At 37.9% G+C, this 24,028-nt stretch overlaps 1 protein-coding gene across 1 annotated transcript; it reads left to right on the forward strand.

Moving 5' to 3' along the window:
• The first annotated feature begins 17,628 nt into the window (after positions 1-17,628).
• uap1l1 (UDP-N-acetylglucosamine pyrophosphorylase 1, like 1) lies at positions 17,629-23,781 on the forward strand. Its single transcript, XM_031734250.2, has 9 exons — positions 17,629-18,164; positions 20,153-20,357; positions 20,928-21,103; positions 21,176-21,348; positions 21,685-21,878; positions 22,623-22,763; positions 22,883-23,065; positions 23,205-23,271; positions 23,424-23,781. The coding sequence occupies exons 1-9, from the start codon at positions 17,885-17,887 to the stop codon at positions 23,508-23,510; spliced, it is 1,506 nt and encodes a 501-aa protein (XP_031590110.1). The 5' UTR covers positions 17,629-17,884; the 3' UTR covers positions 23,511-23,781.
• Positions 23,782-24,028: the final 247 nt, after the last annotated feature.

Genomic DNA, 24,028 nt, shown 5'->3' on the forward strand with positions numbered 1-24,028 from the left:
ATACCTACGTTTTGATGTATAATTTGTGGAAGTTGAGTGAAAATTGAGCAAGTAGCAAGAAGTTGTTCGGACATGAAGAGAAGACTGCGAAACCTTCAGTGGCACACTGGAAGCCAAGTGCATAGCAACCATAACAACGCATGTATTTTCTGAAAAATCACAATTTTGCAACTCAAAACTTTAAGAGGCATAAAAGTAAAACGGTAAAAGATTTGAAAAAGCTGATTTATTCCTGAATAGCCCAATAATTTGAGAACATTTTAAAGTTTGAATGGTTGTTCTACGTGAAAGTAGGAAAAAGTAGTTAAGTTTCAAAAACAAGCAAGTTTTAGCAGAATTGCGGAAGTTTCCCATTCATTTCAATGGGACAAATTAAAGGAAAAAAGTGTAATATTTTAAAAAGTATAACAGTTAAAAATATCAAAAGATATAGCGTACATTAGCAGAAATAGCAGAATAGTTTAAAATTTGAACGGTGAAAATCGGCTGAAAATTGTGAAAGTAGTTAAGTGCCAAAAAGTGTACGGAACGCAACTAGAATAACTAGAAAAATCTGCATTTCCTGCGAAAATGCAGTGTGGATGCTTTAAAGCTGAAGGTGTCTGCTGAAACTAGCTGAAAAAGCTGAAAAGTTGCAGAAATTGTAAAAACTTTGCAGAAGCAAAGGAACTTTGCTAAAATGTAGTAACTTAGCAGAACTGTAATATCTTAGAGGAAACATAAGACTTGGCAGAAATACAATAGCATAGCAGAACTTAGCAGAAATATTGTAACTTACCAGAAACACGATAACTTCTCGAAAAATACAAAAATTTAGGAGAAATAGTATAAGATAACAGAAAGAATATATTTAGCCAAACATTCTTAAACATTACAGAAATACTATGATTTAGAGAAACAGTACAACATAGCAGAAATGCTGTAATTTGACAGAAATACTATATTTGGCAGAAATACTATATTTAGCACAAATCTTATAAAATAGCAGAAATAGTATGGTTTAGCAGAAATGCTGTATTTAGCACAAATACTGAAAAGCAGCAGAAATGCTATGACTTAGCACAATACTAATAACTTAAATAGAAAAATTGGAAAAGCAAAATGGACAGCTGAAAAAATCCTGAACATGCTAAGGGTCCCTCAAATGTAATTGTTAAATGAAAAAAAAATCAGCAAAAAAAGTATAACAGTCACACAATCACAAATATGGACACATATTGAAACACACAACCACAGAGAGACACACACAGGATCAAATTCAGTCAACCAGTCTAAATATATTGAATTAAAATCATACAATAAGATGCTCCCATAAAAAAACTCTCTCTCGCCTCCTTTCTCTCTCTCTGTCTCACACACACACACACACACACACACACACACACACACACACACACAGGAGAGATAAGCAAGTTTCTAGGTCAGTCAAGCAGCCTGGGACCTGCTAAATTTGAATCCACCAATCAGAGAGGCTGTGTACTTTTTTTCCCGCCAAAACAGGTGCACCTGTTTTTTACACACACACAACACAGAGACACGATTTGTGCTGACTACTCATTCTCACACCGTTTTGTTCAGAAGAGATGGGGAATCTTAAAGTGTTGACAATTTATCATTAAAATATGAATTATTGAAGATATTTGACTTCTAATGCATCATAACTGAGTAGAGGCAAAGCAAAACTGCTTTGACTTGCCCTCAAACAACGCTTTGTAACTCTAAATCTATATGGAGTATCGATATCATTGTTTCACCGTAAGACACAGCAGGCTTTGGTGAACAGTCATGGAAATTTTCAGGTCTCAGGTCTAACATTCTATTGTTCAGAAGACATGGGGAATCATCAAGTGTTGTCTTTTTAAAAGAAAATATGAATAATTATAGATATATGACATAGATGATTGGTTGTCTTAGAAGCCATGAAAGCCCCAATATGCAAATTTGAATGTCTCAGCCCTCAGATATGATTGGCTGGCTGGGAAGGCATGAAGGCCTCAATATGCAAATCTGAATGTGTAAGCCCTCAGATGGGATTGGCTGGCTGGGAAGGCATGAAGGCCTCAATATGCAAATTTGAATGTCTCAGCCCTCAGATATGATTGGCTGGTTGGGAAGTCGTGCATGACTTGATATATCAATTTGAAAATTACAGTCCTCACAGAGGATTGGCTCCTTAAGGAGCTGGCAGGAATACATAGAAATACTATGATTACCCAGAAACACTGCGTTTAGTAGAAATATTATGTTTTAGCACAAATACTATAAAATAGCAGAAATAGTATGATTTAGCACAAATGCTGTATTTAGCACAAATACTGAAAAGCAGCAGAAATGCTATGACTTAGCACAATAATAATAACTTAAATAGAAAAATTGGAAAAGCAAAATGAACAGCTGAAAAATGCTGAACATTCTAAGGGTCCCTCAAATGTAATTGTTAAATGAAAAAAAAAAAAATCAGCAAAAAAGTATAACAGTCACACAATCAAAAATATGGACACATATGGAAACACACATGCACAGAGAGACACACAGGATCAAATTCAGTCAACCAGTCTAAATATATTGAATTTAAATCATACAATAAGATGCTCCCATAAAAACTCTCTCTCGCTCTCTTTTTCTCTCTCTCTCTGTCACACACATACACACACACACACACACACACACACACACACACACACACACACACACACACACACACACTAGCAGCAGCAGCAGCCAAACAGCCTGGGAGCTGCTGAATTTGAATCCACCAATCCGAGAGGCTGTGTACTTTTTCCCGCCAAAACAGGTGCACCTGTTTTTACACACATGCAGCACAGAGACAGGATTTGTGCTGTCTATTCTTCATAGTGAGGATTCCCCTCAAACAAATGGCTATAATTTCCTAACCGTAGGGGCTAGAACGGTCATTCTTGCACCGTTTTGTTCAGAAGAGATGGGGGGATCTTAAAGTGTTGACAATTTATCTTGAAAATATGAATTAGTGAAGATATTTGACTTCTAATGCACCATAACTGAGTAGAGGCAAAGCGAAAACTGCCTTGACTTGCCCTCAAACAATGCTTTCTAACTCTAAATCTATTTTGAGTATCGATATCATTCTTTCAGTGTAAGAGACAGCAGGCTTTGGTGAACAGTCATGGAAATTTTCAGGTCTGTGTGGAAATCCATCAAAAGATATGACGAGAGAAAAAGTGCCTCATTTCCAGAGTTTGAAATCTGAAGAAATCTGAGCGAGGGATGAATTTCCTACCCTCAAACAAATCCAATTCATGGCCAAATGGTAATAGGTGAGAAAGAAATTCTTGAATTGTGAGCGTCAGGAGTGTCTGAAGATATATTGGCACAAGCCTCATGTCTTAACTTTGCTGCGTTGAGATATGACGATTTGAAAATGCCTCTCATTAGAGAAATCCAGTGGTGATTTTGAACAAGCTCTCCATTGACTTTCTATGCAGTTTTCAGACTTTGTGTTGGTGTGAGGAGATTTGCCAAAATTCTATTATACAGAAATACTGTAATCAGCACATATACTGTAACATTTAGAAATTCCTCCACTTAGTAGTAATACTATAACATAACACAAATGTTATGTTGAGTTGAGCTGACTGGTACTCTGGTGCAGTCAGCACAATCTGGAGCTGAACACTCTTAAAACTGTAGAGATGACAGTGGACTTCAGGAGACATCCCTCAACTCTGCCCCCCCCTCATCATATCAGACAGCCCTGTGTCGACTGTGGAGATCTTCAAGTTGCTGGGTACCACCATCTCCCAGGACCTGAAGTGGGAGACCAACATCAACTCCATCCTCAAAAAAGACCCAGCAGAGGATGTACTTCCTGAGACAACTGGGAAGTACAGTCTTCCACAGGAGCTGCTGATCCAGTTCTACACTGCAGTCATTGAGTCTGTCCTGTGCTCCTCCATCACAGTCTGGTATGGTGCAGCCACTAAACAGGACAGGTGCAGACTGCAGCGGACTGTACGGGCAGCAGAAAGGATCATCGGCGCCCCCTGCCCTCCATCCAGGATCTGTACCTCTCAAGAACCAGGAAACGGGCAGGAAAATCATCACAGACCCCTCACACCCTGGACACAGACTTTTTGATCTGCTGCCCTCTGGCAGACGGTACAGAAGCCTGCAGACCAGGACCACCCGACACAGGAACAGTTTCTTTCCCTCGCCATCTCCCTTCTAAACAGTTGAACTGTCACACTGCTCCCACTGCCAGACTGCAACTGCACCTTATGTACATTCTGTAGTATTCATTCCACCTCATTTCATTTCTGTATTTTATGTATATACGTTTAGATTAGTTATTTATAGTTGGTTTACACAGCTTTGTGTATGTATGTGTATGCATGTGTAATGTATATATAGATACGTGTGTGTGTGGGTGCGTGTGTGTGTGTGTGTGTGTGAGATTTACATTGCTGTGCTCGAGAGCCACCATCTACCAGAACCAAATTCCTTGTATTTGTCTGCACATATACTTGGCCAATAAACACGATTCTGATGATTTGGCACAAAAACCATGATTTGGCAAAAATACTATGATTTAGCAGAAATACTATGATTGAGCAGAAGTACTAAGATGTAGTAAAAGTACTTTGATTTAACAGAAATACAATTATGGAGGAGTAATACTTTAAAATGGGAGAAATATTGATACACACACACATTCACAGAGCCTAAAGGGAAGAGTATTTGTGCCATGGAGTGTTACTGAAGAATCTGAGGTCCATATTAGAAAAGCTGGTAAAAGTTTTCAGAATTGTAATAAATGATGAATATGAATTAGTGGTCTGTGATAGTGTATTAATTTGTAGGGGAAAAAAACATGCTGTCCAAGGTGGAGTTGAACCCACGACCTTTGGGTTGCAGATCTGTGTCATTACCAGCTGCGCCACTGGGAAAGACAGTGAGCTCTTGGGAAACAGGGTGATGAGCAGTCAGAATCAGATCGCGGTGAGAGGCAAAGAGCGCGTTTTTGGAGTTACAAAACGTCGTGTAACTCAAAAACTAGGTGGACTAGAAGCATAATTCTTGTACTGGGTGAATCAGCGGACTTTGGTGTACTTTGACTGTGATTTTCATTGCTCTTTGTACATCCGTCGCTGAGATATGACGAGAGAAGAAAGCGGCAGACCTCAGATATGATTGGCTGGCTGGGAAGCTGGCAGAAATATATAGTAATAGTGTGATTAAGCATAAATACTACATTTAGCAGAAATACTGTATTAAGCACAAATCCTATAAAAAGCAGAAATACTATATTAAGCACAAATCCTATAAAAAGCAGAAATACTATATTAAGCAATATAAATATCCTATAAAAATGGTATAAAAAGCAAAAATACTTTAATATGATTTGGTAGAAAAACTATAATTAATCAGAAATACTATATTTAGCACAAATCTTATAAAATAGCAGAAATAGTATGATTCAGCACAATAGTAATAACTTTAAACAGAAAAATTGGAAAAGCAAAATGGACAGCTGAAAAAATGCTGAACATGCTAAGGGTCCTTCAAATGTACTTGTTAAATGAAAAAAAACTCAGCAAAAAACGTGTAACAGTCACACAATCACAAATATGGAAACATATGGAAACACACATGCACAGAGAGACACACACAGGATCAAATTCAGTCAACCAGTCTAAATATATTGAATTTAAATCATACAATAAGATGCTCCCATAAAAACTCTGTCTCGCCCTCTCTTTCTCTCTCTCTGTCACACACACACACACACACACACACACACACACACACACACACACACACACACAGGGAGAGAGGAGCAACTTGCTAGGTCATTCAAGCAGCCTGGGAGCTGCTAAATTTGAATCCACCAATCAGAGAGGCTGTGTACTTTTTCCCGCCAAAACAGGTGCACGCAGCACAGAGAGACACAGGATTTTTGCAGTCTATTTCTCATAATGACGACTCCCCTCAAACAAATGACCATAATTTCCCAACCGTAGGGGTAGAACGGTCATTCTTACACCGTTTTGTTCAGAAGAGATGGGGGAATCTTCAAGTGTTGACAATTTATCATTAAAATATGAATTATTGAAGATATTTGACTTGGAATGCACCATAACTGAGGAGAGGCGAAGCAAAAACTGCCTTGACTTGCCCTCAAACAAAGCTTTGTAACTCTAAATCTATTTGGAGTATCGATATCATTCTTTCACCGTGAAGAGACAGCAGGCTTTGGTGAACAGTCATGGAAATTTTCAGGTCTCTGGAAATCCATCAAAAGATATGACGAGAGAAAAAATTGCCTCATTTCCAGAGTTTGAAATCTGAAGAAATCGGAGCGAGGGACGAATTTCCTACCCTCAAACAAACCCAATTCATGGCCAAATGGTAATAGGTGAGAAAGAATTTCTTGAATTGTGAGCGTCAGGAGTGTCTGAAGATATATTGGCACAAGCCTCATGTCTTAACTTCGCTGCGTTCAGGAGATATGACGATTTGAAAATGCCTCTCATTAGAGAAATCCAGCGGTGATTTTGAACAAGCTCTCCATTGACTTTCTATGCAGAGTTTCCAGACTTTGTGTTGGTCTGAGGAGATTTGCCAAAATTCTATTATACAGAAATACTGTAATCAGCACATATACTGTAACATGACAGAAATTCCTCCACTCAGTAGTAATAGTATAACATAACACAAATATCATGATTTGGCACAAAAACCATGATTTGGCAAAATACTATGATTGAGCAGAAGTACTAAGATGTAGTAAAAGTACTTTGATTTAACAGAAATACAATTATGGAGGAGTAATACTTTAAAATGGGAGAAATATTGATACACACACACATACACAGAGCCTAAAGGGAACAGTATTTGTGCCATGGAGTGTTAACAAGAATCTGAGGTCCATATTAGAAAAGCTGCTAAAATCATAAAAGTTTGCAGAATTTTAATAAATGATCAATATGAATTAGTGGTCTGTGATAGTGTAGTAAATTGTAGGTAAAAAAACATGTTGACCAAGGTGGAATTGAACCCACGACCTTTGGGTTGTAGACCTGTGTCATTACAAACTGTGCCACAGGAAACAGAAGGAGTGCCTGGAAAACAGGGTGATGAGCAGTCAGAATTAGATCGCGGTGAGAGGCAAAGAGTGCCGTTTTTTGGAGTTACAAAACGTCATGTAACTCAAAAACTAGATGGACTAGAACCATAATTCTTATACTGGGTGAATCAGCGGACTTTGGTGTACTTTGACTGTGATTTGCATTGCTCTTTGTACATCTGTCGCTGAGATATGACGAGAGAAGAAAGGGCAGACCTCAGATATGATTGGCTGGCTGGGAAGCCGTGCAGGCCCTGATACGTAAATTTGAATGTCTCAGTCCTCACAGAGGACCTGGCAAAAATATATAGAAATAGTATGATTAAGCATAAATACTACATTTAGCAGAAATAGTATAAAAAGCAAAAATACTATATTAAGCACAAATCCTATAAAAAGCAGAAATACTATATTAAGCAATATAAATATCGTATAAAAATCCTAAAAAAAAGCAAAAATACTGTACTATGATTTGGTAGAAAAACTATAATTAATCAGAAATACTATATTTGGCAGAAATACTATATTTAGCACAAATCCTATAAAAGAGCAGAAATAATATGATTTAGCACAATAGTAATAACTTAAACAGAAAAATTGGAAAAGCAAAATGGACAGCTGAAAAAATGCTGAACATGCTAAGGATCCTTCAAATGTCATTGTTAAATGAAAAAAAATCAGCAAAAAAAAGTATAACAGTCACACAATCACAAATATGGACACATGAAAACACACATGCACAGAGAGACACACACACACGATCCAATTCAGTCAACCAGTCTAAATATATTGAATTTGAATCTTACAATGAGATCATCCCATAAAAAGGCTTTAAGCGCTCTCTCTCTCTCTCTCTCACACAACACACACACACACACACACACACAAGATCCAATTCAGTAAACCATTCTAAATATATTGAATTTGAATCTTACAATGAGATCATCCCATAAAAGGCTTTCTCTCTCTCTCTCTCTCTCTCACACACACACACACACACACACACACACACACACACACACAAGATCCAATTCAGTCAACCAGTCTAAATATATTGAATTTGAATCTTACAATGAGATCATCCCATAAAAGGCTCTCTCTCTCTCTCTCTCTCTCACACACACACACACACACACACACACACACACACACACACACACAGATCCAATCCAATTCAGTCAACCAGTCTAAATATATTGAATTTGAATCTTACAATGAGATCATCCCATAAAAAGGCTCTCTCTCTCTCTCTCTCTCTCTCTCGCTCTCTGTCACACACACACACACACACACACACACACACACACACACACACACACACACACACAGACACACACACAGAGAGAAGTAAGTTTCTAGCTCAGTCAAGCAGCCTGGGAGCTGCTGAATTTGAATCCACCAATCAGAGAGCCTGTGCACTTTTTCCCGCCAAAACAGGTGCACGCAGCACAGAGAGACACAGGATTTTTGCAGTCTATTTCTCATAATGACGACTCCCCTCAAACAAATGACCATAATTTCCTAACCGTAGGGGCTAGAACGGTCATTCTTACACCGTTTTGTTCAGAAGAGATGGGGGAATCTTAAAGTGTTGACAATTTATCATTAAAATATGAATTATTAAAGATATTTGACTTGGAATGCACCATAACTGAGTAGAGCAAAGAAAAAACTGCCTTGACTTGCCCTCAAACAATGCTTTCTAACTCTAAATCTATTTGGAGTATCAATATCATTCTTTCACCGTAAGAGACAGCAGGCTTTGGTGAACAGTCATGGAAATTTTCAGGTCTTTGTGGAAATCCATGAAAAAGATATGACGAGAGAAAAAAGTGGTTCATTTCCAGAGTTTGAAATCTGAAGAAATCTGAGCGAAGGACGAATTTCCTACCCTCAAACAAGTCTAACTCATTTCAGAACGGTAATAGGTGAGAAAGAAATTCTTGAATTGTGAGCGTCAGGAGTGTCTGAAGATATACTGGGACAAGCCTTATGTTTTAACTTCGCTTCGTTAAGGAGTTATGACGATTCGAAAATGCCTCTCATTACAGAAATCAAGCGGTGATTTTGAACAAACTCTCCATTGACTTTCTATGGAGAGTTTTGAGACTTTGTGTTGGTCTGAGGAGATTTGCCAAAATTCTATAAATCCCACAACAATGATAGTGACATTTTCTGAAAGCCAGCAAAAATACCTACGTTTTGATGTATAATTTGTGGGAGTTGAGTGAAAATTAATCAAGTAGCAAGAAGTTGTTCGGACATGAAGAGAAAATTGCCAAAGGTACAGTGGCTCACTTAGAACCAACTGCATAGCAACCATAACAACGCATGTATTTTGTGAAAAATCACAATTTTGCAACTCAAAACTTAAAGAGGGATAGGATGAAAATGGTAACAGATATGAAAAAGCTGAATCATTAATGAATAGCCCAATAATTTTAGAACATTTTAAAGTTTGAATGGTTGTTCTACGTGAAAGTAGGAAAAAGTAGTTAAGTTTCAAAAACAAGCAAAATTTAGCAGAATTGCAGAAGTTTCCCATTCATTTCAATGGGACAAATTAAAGGAAAAAAGTGGAATATTTTAAAAAGTATAATAGTAATAAACACCAAAAGATATAGCGATCATTAGCAGAAATAGCAGAATAGTTTAAAATTTGAACGGTGAAAATCGGCTGAAAATTGTGGAAGTAGTTAAGTGCCAAAAAAAGTGAAAAAGTGGCAACTAGAATAATAATAATAAAGTATAAAGAATAAAGAGAAACAGGAACTCAATAGTGTGGATGCTTAAAGCATCCACACAATAATAAAGTATAAAGAATAAAGAGAAACAGGAACTCAATAGTGTGGATGCTTAAAGCATCCACACAATTTGCATTTCCTGCGAAAATGCAGTGTGGATGCTTAAAGCTGAAGCTATCTGCTGAAAATAGCTGAAAAAGCTGAAAAGTTGCAGAAATTGTAAAAACTTTGCAGAAGCAAAGGAACTTTGCTAAAATGTATTAACTTAGCAGAACTGTAATATCTTAGAGGAAACATAATACTTGGCAGAAATACAATAGCATAGCAGAACTTAGCAGAAATATTGTAACTTACCAGAAACATGATAACTTCTCAAAAATACAAGAATTTAGGAGAAATAGTATAAGATAACAGAAAGAATATATTTAGCTAAACATTCTTAAACATTACAAGAAATACTATGATTTAGAAAAACAGTACAACATAGCAGAAATGCTGTGATTTACCAGAGACACTGTAATATACTATGAATATTGTAATTTTATATAAATACTATGTTTTAGCAAAAATACTCCATTTTAGCACAAATATTATAATATAGCAGAAACACTATTCTATAGCAGAAATGCTATATTTAGAAAGAAAAATATAATATAGTAGAAATACTATGATTTAGCTGAAATCCTACAATATAGCTTAATAACAATGATTTAGAACAGATACTATGATTGAGCAGAATAGTAATAACTTAAGTGAAAATACTGGAAAGGTAAAATGATAAGCTGAATAAAAAGGAACATGGTTAAGTTCGCTCAAAACTAATTTTTGTTCACCTGTGAAAAATAAAATAAAAATACATTTAGAAAAAAAAAAAAGAACAGCCAACAGATACACAAAATCAAATATGGATACACAAATCACCAAATACACAAAAATCAAATATGGATACACAAATGTACAGTGAGAGACACACACAAACAGGGTTTATGCCAGTCAACCAGTCTGAATATATTATATTTTTATCCACCAATGAGATGCTGCCCTAAAAAAGGTCTTTGTGTGTGTCTTTTTTTCTCTCTCTCTCTCTCTCTCTGTCCTCTCTCTCTCTCTCACACACACACACACACACACACACACACACACACACACACACACACACACAGCAGCAGCAGCAGCAGCAAGTGAACAGGGGCTGTTAACAGCATGTTTCTAGGTCAGTCAAACAGCTGTGAGCTTCTCAATTTGAATCCACCAATCAGAGAGGTTGTGTGCTTTTTCCCGCCAAAACTGGTGCACCAAGTGCAGGCTTTTACACATGCAGCACAGAGAGAGACAGGATTTTTGCAGTCTATTTCTCATAGTGAGGACTCCTCTCAAACAAACAGCCATAAATTCCTAACCGTAGGGGCTAAAACAGTCATTCTTAGACCATTTAATTCAGAAGACATAGGGGAATCTTGAAATGCTGACCGTTTAAAATAAAAATATGAAATATTAGAGATATATGACATAGATGATTGGTGGGCTTAGAAGCCACGAAGGTCCCAATATGCAAATTTAAATGTGCCAGGACTCAGATATGATTGGCTGGCTGGGAAGCCATGAAGGCAACAATATGCAAATTTGAATGTGCCAGGACTCAGATATGATTGGCTGGCTGGGAAGCCATGAAGGTAACAATATGCAAATTTGAATGTGCCAGGACTCAGATATGATTGGCTGGCTGGGAAGCCATGAATGCCCCAATATGCAAATTTGAATGTGCCAGGACTCAGATATGATTGGCTGGCTGGGAAGCCGTGCATGACTTGATATGTCAATTTGAAAATTACAGTCCTTACAGAGGACTGACTCCCTGGGGACCTGGCAGAAATATATAGAAATACAATGATTACCCAGAAATACTGCATTTAGTAGAAATACTATGTTTTAGCACAAATACTATAAAATGGCAGAAATACTATAATTAAGCATAAATATTATATTAAGTACAAATCCTATAAAATAGCAGAAATAGTATGATTTAGCAGAAATGCTGTATTTAGCACAAATACTGAAAAGCAGCACACATGCTATGACTTAGCACAATAGTAATAACTTAAATAGAAAAATTGGAAAAGCAAAATGGACAGCTGCAAAAGTCCCACAAGCACAGAGAGACACACACAGGATCAAATTCAGTCAACCAGTCTAAATATATTGAATTTAAATCATACAATAAGATGCTCCCATAAAACTCTCTCTCTCTCTCTCTCTCTCTCTCTGTTTCACACACACACACACACACACACACACACACACACACACACACACACACACAGGAGAGAAAATCAAGTTTCTAGGTCAGTCAAGCAGCCTGGGAGCTGCTAAATTTGAATCCACCAATCAGAGAGGCTGTGTACTTTTTCCCGCCAAAACTGGTGCACTAAGTGCAGGCTTTTTACACACGCAGCACAGAGAGAGACAGGATTTTTGCAGTCTATTTCTCATAGTGAGAATTCCCCTCAAACAAACAGCCATAAATTTCTAACCGTAGGGGCTAAAACAGTCATTCTTAGACCATTTTATTCAGAAGACATGGGGAATCTTGAAATGCTGACCATTTAAAATAAAAATATGAAATATTAGAGATATATGACATAGATGATTGGTGGGCTTAGAAGCCATGAAGGTCCCAATATGCAAATTTAAATGTGCCAGGACTCAGATATGATTGGCTGGCTGGGAAGCCATGAAGGTCCCAATATGCAAATTTGAATGTGCCAGGACTCAGATATGATTGGCTGGCTGGGAAGCCGTGCATGACTTGATATGTCAATTTGAAAATTACAGTCCTCACAGAGGATTGGCTTCCTGAGGAGCTGGCAGGAATACATAGAAATACTATGATTACCCAGAAATACTGCGTTTAGTAGAAATACTATGTTTTAGCACAAATACTATAAAATGGCAGAAATACTATAATTAAGCATAAATATTATATTAAGTACAAATCCTATAAAATAGCAGAAATAGTATGATTTAGCACAAATGCTGTATTTAGCACAAATCTTATAAAATAGCAGAAATAGTATGATTTAGCAGAAATGCTGTATTTAGCACAAATACTGAAAAGCAGCACAAATGCTATGACTTAGCACAATAGTAATAACTTAAATAGAAAAATTGGAAAAGCAAAATGGACAGCTGCAAAAGTCCCACAAGCACAGAGAGATACACACAGGATCAAATTCAGTCAACCAGTCTAAATATATTGAATTTAAATCATATAATAAGATGCTCCCATAAAACTCTCTCTCTCGCCTCTCTCTCTCTCTCTCTCTCTCTGTCTCACACACACACACACACACACACACACACACACACACACACAGGAGAGAAAATCAAGTTTCTAGGTCAGTCAAGCAGCCTGGGAGCTGCTAAATTTGAATCCACCAATCAGAGGCTGTGTACTTTTTCCCGCCAAAACAGGTGCAGCCGTTTTTTACACACACAGAGCACAGAGACAGGATTTCTGCAGTGAATTTCTCATAGTGAGGATTCCCCTCAAACAAATGGCCATAATTTCCTAACCGTAGGGGCTAGAACAGTCATTCTTACACCGTTTTGTTCAGAAGAGATGGGGAATCTTAAAGTGTTGACAATTTATCATTAAAATATGAATTATTGAAGATATTTGACTTCTAATGCACCATAACTGAGTAGAGGCAAGCGAAATCTGCCTTGACTTGCCCTCAAACAACGCTTTCTAACTCTAAATCTATTTGGAGTATCGATATCATTCTTTCACCGTAAGAGACAGCAGGCTTTGGTGAACAGTCATGGAAATTTTCAGGTCTCTGTGGAAATCTATCAAAAGATATGACGAGAGAAAAAAGTGGATCATTTCCAGAGTTTGAAATCTGAAGAAATCTGAGCGAAGGACGAATTTCCTACCCTCAAACAAGTCTAACTCATTTCAGAACGGTAATAGGTGAGAAAGAAATTCTTGAATTGTGAGCGTCAGGAGTGTCTGAAGATATACTGGGACAAGCCTCATGTTTTAACCGCTTCGTGAAGGAGATATGACGATTCGAATATGCCTCTCATTACAGAAATCAAGCTGTGATTTTGAACAAGCTCTCCATTGACTTTCTATGGAGAGTTTTGAGACTTTGTGTTGGTCTGAGGAGATTTGCCAAAATTCTATAAGTCTCACAACAATGATGGTGACATTTTCGGAAAGCCAGCAAAATACCTACGTTTTGATGTATAATTTGTGGAAGTTGAGTGAAAATTGAGCAAGTAGCAAGAAGTTGTTCGGACATGAAGAGAAGACTGCGAAACCTACAGTGGCACACTGGAAGCCAAGTGCATAGCAACCATAACAACGCATGTATTTTCTGAAAATCACAATTTTGCAACTCAAAACTTTAAGAGGCATAAAAATAAAACGGTAAAAGATTTGAAAAATCTGATTTATTCCTGAATAGCCCAATAATTTGAGAACATTTTAAAGTTTGAATGGTTGTTCTACGTGAAAGTAGGAAAAAGTAGTTAAGTTTCAAAAACAAGCAAAATTTAGCAGAATTGCAGAAGTTTCCCATTCATTTCAATGGGACAAATTAAAGGAAAAAGTGGAATATTTTAAAAAGTATAACAGTAATAAACACCAAAAGATATAGCGATCATTAGCAGAAATAGCAGAATAGTTTAAAATTTGAACGGTGAAAATCGGCTGAAAATTGTGGAAGTAGTTAAGTGCCAAAAAAAGTGAAAAAGTGGCAACTAGAATAATAATAATAAAGTATAAAGAATAAAGAGAAACAGGAACTCAATAGTGTGGATGCTTAAAGCATCCACACAATAATAAAGAATAAAGAGAAACAGGAACTCAATAGTGTGGATGCCTCCAGCATCCACACAATAAAGAGAAACAGGAACTCAATAGTGTGGATGCCTCCAGCATCCACACAATAATAATAATAATAAAGTATAAAGAATAAAGAGAAACAGGAACTCAATAGTGTGGATGCCTAAAGCATCCACACAATAATAATAATAAGAATAATAAATCCGACGAATAGTAATATGTGTGCCTCTTGGCATAGGCACACATAATAAATCCGACGAATAGTAATATGTGTGCCTCTTGGCATAGGCACACATAATAATAAATCCGACGAATAGTAATATGTGTGCCTCTTGGCATAGGCACACATAACTAATGGATAGGCAAGAGGGCAAGGAGCAGAAAAAAAGTTAAAGAACGTACAAATTCCGCTATTATGTAAAATGTTTGAAACAAACAGGGAAGAATGCTAAATTAAAAACTTTTTAACATGTTTAACAATTTAGTTTTTAAACCTGTGTGTTATAAGTCTTAAAATGACTAATTTATGTAATGTTGAATATGTTGGGCCTGACAACATAGAATTCATATCTGTGTGTGTCATTGTTAGGATGATAAAACACTACTAACCCGACAAAAACATGACTTCAGCTTAGAAGCGAGAGAGATGCAGTGTGGACAGGTTTCATTGTACTGAATCAAGTGTGTGTGCACAGTACTAGAATAAACATGAAGAAGCCAGTTGCCCTGATCTATAAACCAATGTGCTGTACAATTTGTGTGTTTCTCTGGTAGAGCTGCAGTCCCACACACTGGACTGTCTGGTTGTGATCTTCAGAATGTGGGCTGCTCTTGGGAGTGGATTTACAGCAACATGTCTGCTTAAGTCATCACTTTCTAGCAGACAGAGAAGCAATTATGGGCCTACACTTGCTTATTTGAGAGTTGAACCTCACTGATGTTGAATAACAGCAAACAAGTGAACAGATGACAAATACTTTATTCTTGATGTCAGTGTCTGACTGTCTCATGCCTTTATTTCTGGCACGACTGGTGTGTTTCGCACTCCTTGCTCTGTTATTGCATATCATGCATAAAGCGGTGACACAGAATGTCATTGTGTGGCTGTGTGTAAATGTTTTCTGTATTTGTACAGTGAAAGGTAATGCTGCAGTGTCTTAAAAGTAGCCATGTGTTGGCTGTATGCTGTACTGACCAACAGCCAATTAGGCAGACCCAGTGGAAGTGCTACCTATACAAACTAAAGGCTACGCTATTCATAAATGGTGGCCTAGTTTACAAAGTATATACACTTTATATATATTTGTATTTTATTTTATTATGCTAGCTGTAAGTGAATGAGTATGTGAGTACATGTATAGTAGTTTTCTGTTTGAAGCCCCTGCCACTCAGAGAGTGTTGAGTTGAAACAAATATTTATGCTTTAATGAGTTCAGCTGTTAAATAAACTAGTTCATGACTGATTGTTTGTCTTTTGTTTGGAAACTTAAAACATAGACATCCTAAGATGCTGTAAATATGGAACTGCAAAATTAATTTGTCACATCAAGTTCCAGCAGTGGAAGACACGCTTCCATAATTGTTAGGCAATTTGTAATTGTCAAGATGTGTTATTGTTGAACAAATATAAAAGTGTCAGTCAATCTACAAAGAAAACTGGCCTTTGTGTTTTCCATGAGGGACTTGATCAAAACATCACGATGCAGTGGGCTGTGGTTCTTGTGATTTTTACCATTTGATGTAATGAGTGTTCAAACATTGGGATTTAAATGGACCAGCATGTATTACCACACATTTGGATCATTTATATAATATGTAATAATATATATATGTACATAATATGTAACCCTCATCCCCATTTCCTTCACCAAATTTTCATCAAAGCCATGACTTCAGGGTTTTTAAGTTAAATATGTGACTTTTCACTCTGACTCTGAGGTAGTGACCCAGGTTAACACATCCTCACTCACTGTGTCTGCCTCAAAGGAAGCTTAATGCCTAGTGACAGTAAGAGAAGACTTCAAATTAAAAAGCACCTTGTGCAAAACAATTTCACATTCACTCAGACATTAAAAAACTAATCTGAGGTGCTGTCAACTTGGGATTTCTGGTCTGGTGACTTGGATGACTTTATCCTCAGCAGCAGAGGTCATGGTCATGTGAGCCAGTTTCGTCATAGCACTTGATTGGTTTTTACCACTGCACTCGGGGACACATGCTAGTGCTAGCAGTTTTCCACCTCACTGACTTTCAGTTCTTAAAGTGATGATGGCCTTTGTTTCCCTTTACTTACCGAATTGGTTCTTGCCACAATATAAATTTTAACAGTTGTCAAATAGGGCTGTCAGCTGTGTACCAACCTGATTTCTGCACAACACAACTGATGGTCCCAACCCCATTAAGAAGACAAGAAAATCCACAAATTAAACCTGATAAGGCACACCTGTGACGTGAAAACCATTTCAGATGACTACATCATGAAGCTCATTGAGAGAATTAAGCCAAGGGTTTGCAGCGCTGGCAACAAAACAAAGGGTGGCTACTTTGAGGAATCTAAAATATAAAACATATTTATCAGTTGTTTCTTTTATGCATAATTCCATATATCTTGCTTCATATATTTGATGTCTTTAGTTTGTGTCTACAATGTAGAAAGTAGTAAAAAAAAAAAAAAAAAAAAGAAAGAAAGAAAGAAAAACCGTTAAATGAGAAAGTGTGTCCAAACCTTTGGGTGTCATATATTTAACTATCTATGAACTGAACCAAATTAGTTCCCCCCCTTTACCGTAATGCCCAGTTACACCACCAAACAACTTTAATCTGATCGTGTTTTTCTGTTGTTTTTAGTGTATGCGGCTTTAACCACAGTGTGCAGTCAGGTGATCAGACGCTGACTTAACAGCTTTGTCGTGAATTTGCTGTCGTGGCCTCTGGTCTCGTGGCGTGGTCAGACTGACAGGAAGCAGTACACACGTTTTGACTTCTGTAAACATGGAAGTGCATAAAGACGCTTTTGACTTGCCTTCTACAGTGTATCCTGTATGACAGGATCCCTGAGAGCTGCAGTCACGAGTTTTTCCTGACATTCAGTCATTTCCTCCGGAGCAGCGTGTTTCTGCTGCTTGATCGGAGGAGGAAGTTGAATATGTATTGATCTAAAATTGTTTCGGACTAAAACGCAAAATGCCTTCTTTCGAGCAAGTAAAGCAGAGTTTGGAGAGCGCAGGGCAGGCGCACGTCCTGCAGTTTTGGCCGGAGCTGTGTGAGGAGGAGAGGGACGTTTTCCTGGAGGAGCTGGCTCAGCTGGACCTGAAAGGGCTGAAGGATCACTGTGAAGCGGCCGCGAAGGCTGCAGCCTCCCCGCCTGACAGTTTGGATCAGCACATAGAGCCGATCCCCCCTGAGTTCATCGGCAGCGTGAAGAAAAGTGGGAGAGACTCTCTAGAAGAGTGGGAAAGACGAGGTGAATGTAAAATACACATTTGGCGCACGAGTAACGCGTTAAGACACGGAGGGGGGCAATAGTGCAGACAGTCGTTACATACGCAGAAGTACAGATACTGAGTGTTAAAATACTCTAGTAATTATCATCATATAGGAACGTGTGCAAATATGTACACAGAACAGTTCAAAATGGCGAACCCTATAAAGTTAATTGTAGTGTTTTCATACTAAATTGGTTGAAAAATAATTGTTTCAAATTACTTTGGAAGTACTTTAGCCACAAGCTACCTGGCTTTAGGAGTGATAACCAGCCTTACCAGAGTAGGGGAAGGGGGGGATGGTAAAATTATATCATTTTCTTATAATGGAAAGGTTAATAGAATATACTTTTTTTTTTCTTTTTTTTTTTTTTTTGCATTTTCTGGTTGGGCCACCAACTATAGATGGAAACCTGAGTATGTGCATAGAAGGCTTATCTGACTATCTGGACTGGATTAGGAGTTAAAATTGGATTTCACAAGGTGTCAGAATTCTAAAATCAGTTGTGATGAAAAGAATAAAAAGTCGTAACAATTTCTCTTGTGAGTTCCAGTAGATTTTCTGAGTACAGGCAATGATCAGATGAGACTTGCTGCTGCTGCTGCTCTGAGGTTAACTGTCTTTCCATAACTCAGTTAATCCAAATATAAGCACATATTACATGAGAGGACATAGCAGATTTCCAACTCGTCTACATTATAATCCTGAAATTCAGTGAGTTAATCTGATAAGCAACATCATCTTAAATTCAAATCGATGTCTGCATCTATAATAAAGCTAATAAGTCATACAATGAAGATATGGGAAAGAGTTGTTGTAGCTAGGCTAAGAAGAGAAGTGACAATCGGAGAACAGAACAGATGTGATGTTTGCTTTGAGGGTGTTGATGGAGAAGTACAGAGAAGGTTGGAAGGAGCTTCGCTGTGTCTTTGTGGATCAAGAGAAAACATAGGACAGGGTGCCAAGAGAGGAACTGTGATACTGCATGAGGAAGTCGAGAGTGGCAGACATGTGAGAGTGGTGCAGGGCATGCAATGAAGACAGTGAGACAGTGGTGAACTGTGCATTAGCAGTGACAGATCAGTTAAAAATGAAGCTACAGACTTTGGTTGCATAAGAGAGGTGAAGAAAAAAGTGCAGGCAGGGTGGAAACGAGTGTCAGGGGCGATTTGTGACAGAAAGAAAGCAGCAAGAGTGAAGGGGAGGTTTTACAGAATAGTGAGCTACTATGAGGTTTTTCCAGGCTTAGATTTTAATCATTTTGTTGACTATATTTTGATGAGATGGTGAAATGGTAAGGGCTAACAATAGCAACCTTGGTTAGGAAGCACAAACTCCTTCAGTGGCGCTAACACATCACAGGACATATTATTTGTTAATTCCTTAATCTTCCAGTATTTCAGCACAAACACAGTTAAAAGGTCCTTTTCACTGTGGCCAAGTAGACGCAGTCTGCTACAGCTGCCTGTAGACGCACTCATAACTTTAGGCCTTAAAAGAGAGGTTACGTATTTAGATTTATTTTTAAATCCTCTCTTAAACGGAGTCTATAGAGAAATGTTTAATATACATATAATATAAAAACATATAATACATATAATTTACATATAATAAGTTTATTCTGATTATTACTTAAAAAAAAAAAAATCCAAATCAAGTCGGAGACATTTGCCCTGGCAGTACTTTAAAAGCTATGACATGAAATGATCTGACACTGGGCTGTCATTGCTTCAGTGCTGTCCTCTGTGATTATGACAGAGAATAAAACTGAGTAATTTCCAAGCTCCACAAAATTAATCTCTGAAGAACGCTTCTATAAAATTATGAATAGAGTAATAAGTTAGTTATAGTTATATAATTATAAAATAAAATAAGTTATTGTTATAGAAAGTATCAGTTATATAAGTAAACAATTCCCTTATATGTGCTTCTGGTCATTTTAGCTTTTTCCCCCCCCCCCAATAACAGGGCTGCTGGAAATCTCGGAGAACTGTGTTGGAGTCCTGCTCTTGGCTGGTGGTCAGGGGACCCGTCTTGGTGTTCAGTACCCTAAAGGAATGTACAATGTTGGGCTGCCGAGTGGCAAAACTTTGTATCAGATCCAGGCAGAACGCATTCGCAAAATCCAAGAGCTTGCAGACAGCAAACATGGCTCTAAATGCACTGTTCCATGGTAAGTTCCTCTTGCTCTGCTAATCTGATAAAGTGTAAGAGTATATACTCAAAGTCAAAAAAGTAAAAATCATGATGCATTTTCTCTTTCTATAAGTTGTTGTAACGTTAACTTTCTCAATAAAGTCAACATTAAGTTAACGTTGGTTTGAAAACGTGGCTGTGGTTCATGTGGTTGAGAAGGTCGTCTACTAATCAAAAGGTCTGCTTGCCAAAGTGTCCTTGGCCAAGACACTGATCCCCAGGTTGTCCCTGCATCCATCGGAGTGTGAGAATATTTGTGAATGTTAGAAAGCATTTAGGCATTAATAAAGGCACCATATCAGTGTGTGTGTGCGTGATTGTAGTAGAAAGTATTTTAAGTGCTCAACTAAGTAGAAGGGCTCTATACCAGCACCACTTCCTTTAGCGTTTAGATGGATAATAGTTTTCATTTTTCAAAACATTTCTTTAAATAGATTTTGCTAATGCTGCATTCAGCTTAACCCCCGAAACAGGAGTTCTACAATAGTCCTCCACTGCTGCAGACTGTGTGTAACGGTGTGTAATTTCTACTCTCTGTGCTCTTCAGGTACATAATGACCAGTGAATTCACTCTGGGTCCCACTGAGACTTTTTTTAAGGAGAACAACTATTTTGGACTGGAACCAACAAACATCATTATGTTTGAGCAAAGAATGATTCCAGCTGTGACATTTGATGGAAAAGTCATCTTGAAGGATAAAGGGAAGATAGCCATGGCACCAGGTGGGTGCATATGAAGTTACACAGAAGAATCAGAAACAAATATCAGTGGAGTTATCTAAACTTTGGTTTCAGATGGTAATGGAGGTCTGTACCAGGCACTGGTGGACAATAAGGTGCTGGAGGACATGAAGAAAAGGGGAGTAAAGTACCTGCATGTGTACTGCGTGGACAACATTCTGGTCAAGATGGCCGATCCTGTGTTTATTGGCTTCTGTGTGAGCAAGGGCGCTGACTGTGGGGCCAAGGTGGAGTAATACAGCATCACACAGTATATACGAAAGAATACATTAAGATGTCTTTTACATTGTAATTGTATATAATCAATAGAAGGATTATATTTTGTGGAAAGTGAATTTTGTTTTTGTTGCTTATGAATATTTTCTTTGGACTCTCACGTTAAACGAAGTTACTTGAATAGCAGTCCAACCCTTCACCTACAATAAATCGTACAGAACTGTGTCCAGTACGAGTATCTGTGTAGTCAGAGCAGCACATAGCCAAGTGATTGGCTGTACATGAGGACAAAATGCTAATGGTTTCCCCTAATTCTTCCTTGTTCATCCACCTCTGTCTTGCATAAGGTGGTGGAGAAGGCGTACCCTACAGAGCCGGTCGGTGTGGTTTGCAGAGTACGAGGGGTATCCCAGGTGGTCGAGTACAGTGAGGTCCAGCCACAGACGGCTGAACTGCGAGGACCTGGAGGAGAGTTGGTTTACAGTGCTGGAAATATCTGCAATCACTGCTTTACCAGGAGCTTCCTGCAGGATGTGGCAGAGTAAGGGCAGCACAACATTATAAACAACTGAACGAATGCTTTTAGTAGTACACAAATGACCAAAAAATTAAGAAAGAACAAATCTGAGCTCTTTTTTTTTCCTGAAAGTTACACTTACACTGAAAAAGCCAGATCTTTATTGTATGCTAGATGGTTGCTAAAGAGTCCACAAATAGACCAAAACAATATATCGCTATAGTTCAGTGATTCTCACTTCAGAATCATTGTTGGGGAGTGCTTTCTTTCTAGGGATCTGCAGCAATGTTTAGGTGTGTGGTGCAGTTCTATACAAAAGTCTTAAGCCACTACTTGAGTTTCTTTATATTTTGCTTCAAAGGAGCTCGCCTTTGTTGTAATATTTTCAATTGGTCATGAGCAGTAGTTCTCCAAGCTTTCTAAGTTTTTCAGTAGACATTGGCTGCTTTGTCACTCACTTTCAGTCCACTCCTTGAACCTGATCTCTTTTTTTTGTTTGTTTGTTAAGACCAGTGTTAGCACTGATCAATGATTCATTCGAGCATAAAAGGCTATTTAACTGAAGGGATGAGTCGGTGCTTTGTTTGCTGATAACTGACAACTTGGCAAAGAAGAAGTCTTAACATGTTTTTCACTGCCAAATTAACCAGATTTTAATTATACAGTTATTGAACTTCATTGCTCCTTGAGTATAAAACCGTTGTTCCAGCCTTCCATTTTTATGGTATTCCATTTTGTTTGGTGCTGCTAACATATTTCATCTTTTAGGAAATATAAAGACCAGCTGAAGCAACATGTTGCCTTAAAGAAAGTGCCCTTTGTTGACGCACAAGGCGTTCAAGTCAAACCATCCAAATCCAATGGCATAAAGATGGAGAAGTTTGTTTTTGATGTCTTCCCATTCTCAAGGTATTAATTGCTCTACATTATTTTTTAGTTTGTATGTGTTTACACATGTTGTTTTTACTGTATAGGTCATTTGCAATTTTAATTAATTAATTAAAAATGTACTCCCTTGTATTTGGAAGGAACTTTGTTGCGTTTGAGGTTGTCAGGGAGGATGAGTTTTCCCCCCTGAAAAATGCAGATGGCTCAGTCACAGACAACCCGACCACAGCCAGAAACTCTCTGCTGGCTCAACACTGCCGCTGGGCCACATCTGCTGGAGCCACACTGTTGGATGAATATGGGAATCCTCTTCCTCTTCCCAGGTCAGAGATGCTCCGATGTACTTCACACCCTAAGGAGCCGATTTGTTGTTACTACTATTGGAATCACAATTAAAGTAATTATGTTATAATAATGTTATGTAATAATGTTATGTTAAATTGTGCATTATTCATCCTGCAGCGTGTCAGCTGATGGCAGTCTTCCGGCTCAATGTGAGATTTCACCGCTTGTCTCGTACTTTGGAGAGGTGAGAACAGTGTGTTAAATTGAGGAACCCTGCAGAGCACTTCGAGACAGCAATTCTTTCTTGTATTTTAGATACACTGTGGACAAAAAGTACTCAGTAAATAATTTCTAGTTTTGCTCATGACTTAACTCCTGTCTCATCTCCTCTGTCAGGGTCTGGAGCAGCTGCTGAAAGGGAGGACACTTCATACTCCCTTTGTTCTGGATGAAAAGCAGGCCAAAAAGTTGCAAGCTCAATAGCTTTTTTTTGTCATTTAGAGAGTTTTTTGACATTCCAACACAGTGGATTGCAGCTTAGAAGTGTGTGCCAGGACTGCAGCAAAGACTGCTCAGTTATTGTTTGTTTTTTTTGTTTTTGTTTTGTTTTTTTAAATTTTGAATTGTATGAAATTATGATCATATCCAAATGTCACTTTGATAACCTACAATGTGATGTCGTTTCCTGGGGGGAGAATTTCTAAAAGAAAAAAGAAATTGATCTACAAAAAAATAAAAGAATATCAAAAATAAACCACTTTCATCTATTTTGTCTTTTGATAATCCAGAATACATATGTGTGAATGATGGGGAGACGTGTGGAGGAGTGAATGTCTGTTGGGTTACTTACTACCTTGGGTTAACCCCACCCCCCCCATAGAGACCCATGAGGGAGGGTGTTGTACTGACTGATACAGTCACTTAGATAATAAAGTATTTTAACTTGATTGTATAAGAAAAACAACATATTAATGAAACAGTCTATTTACCGAGCACATCTG

Source organism: Oreochromis aureus, linkage group 7 (genome assembly GCF_013358895.1).
Source record: "Oreochromis aureus strain Israel breed Guangdong linkage group 7, ZZ_aureus, whole genome shotgun sequence".
In the NCBI taxonomy this organism is placed as follows: domain Eukaryota; kingdom Metazoa; phylum Chordata; class Actinopteri; order Cichliformes; family Cichlidae; genus Oreochromis; species Oreochromis aureus.

Excerpts from the sequence above, each read along its gene's own strand:
- uap1l1 (XM_031734250.2), top strand. The coding sequence starts at position 17,885 with ATGCCTTCTTTCGAGCAAGTAAAGCAGAGTTTGGAGAGCGCAGGGCAG. Across the intron at positions 21,104-21,175 it reads GAAGATAGCCATGGCACCAG|ATGGTAATGGAGGTCTGTAC; the intron begins GTGGGTGCATAT and ends CTTTGGTTTCAG. Across the intron at positions 21,349-21,684 it reads GCGCTGACTGTGGGGCCAAG|GTGGTGGAGAAGGCGTACCC; the intron begins GTGGAGTAATAC and ends GTCTTGCATAAG.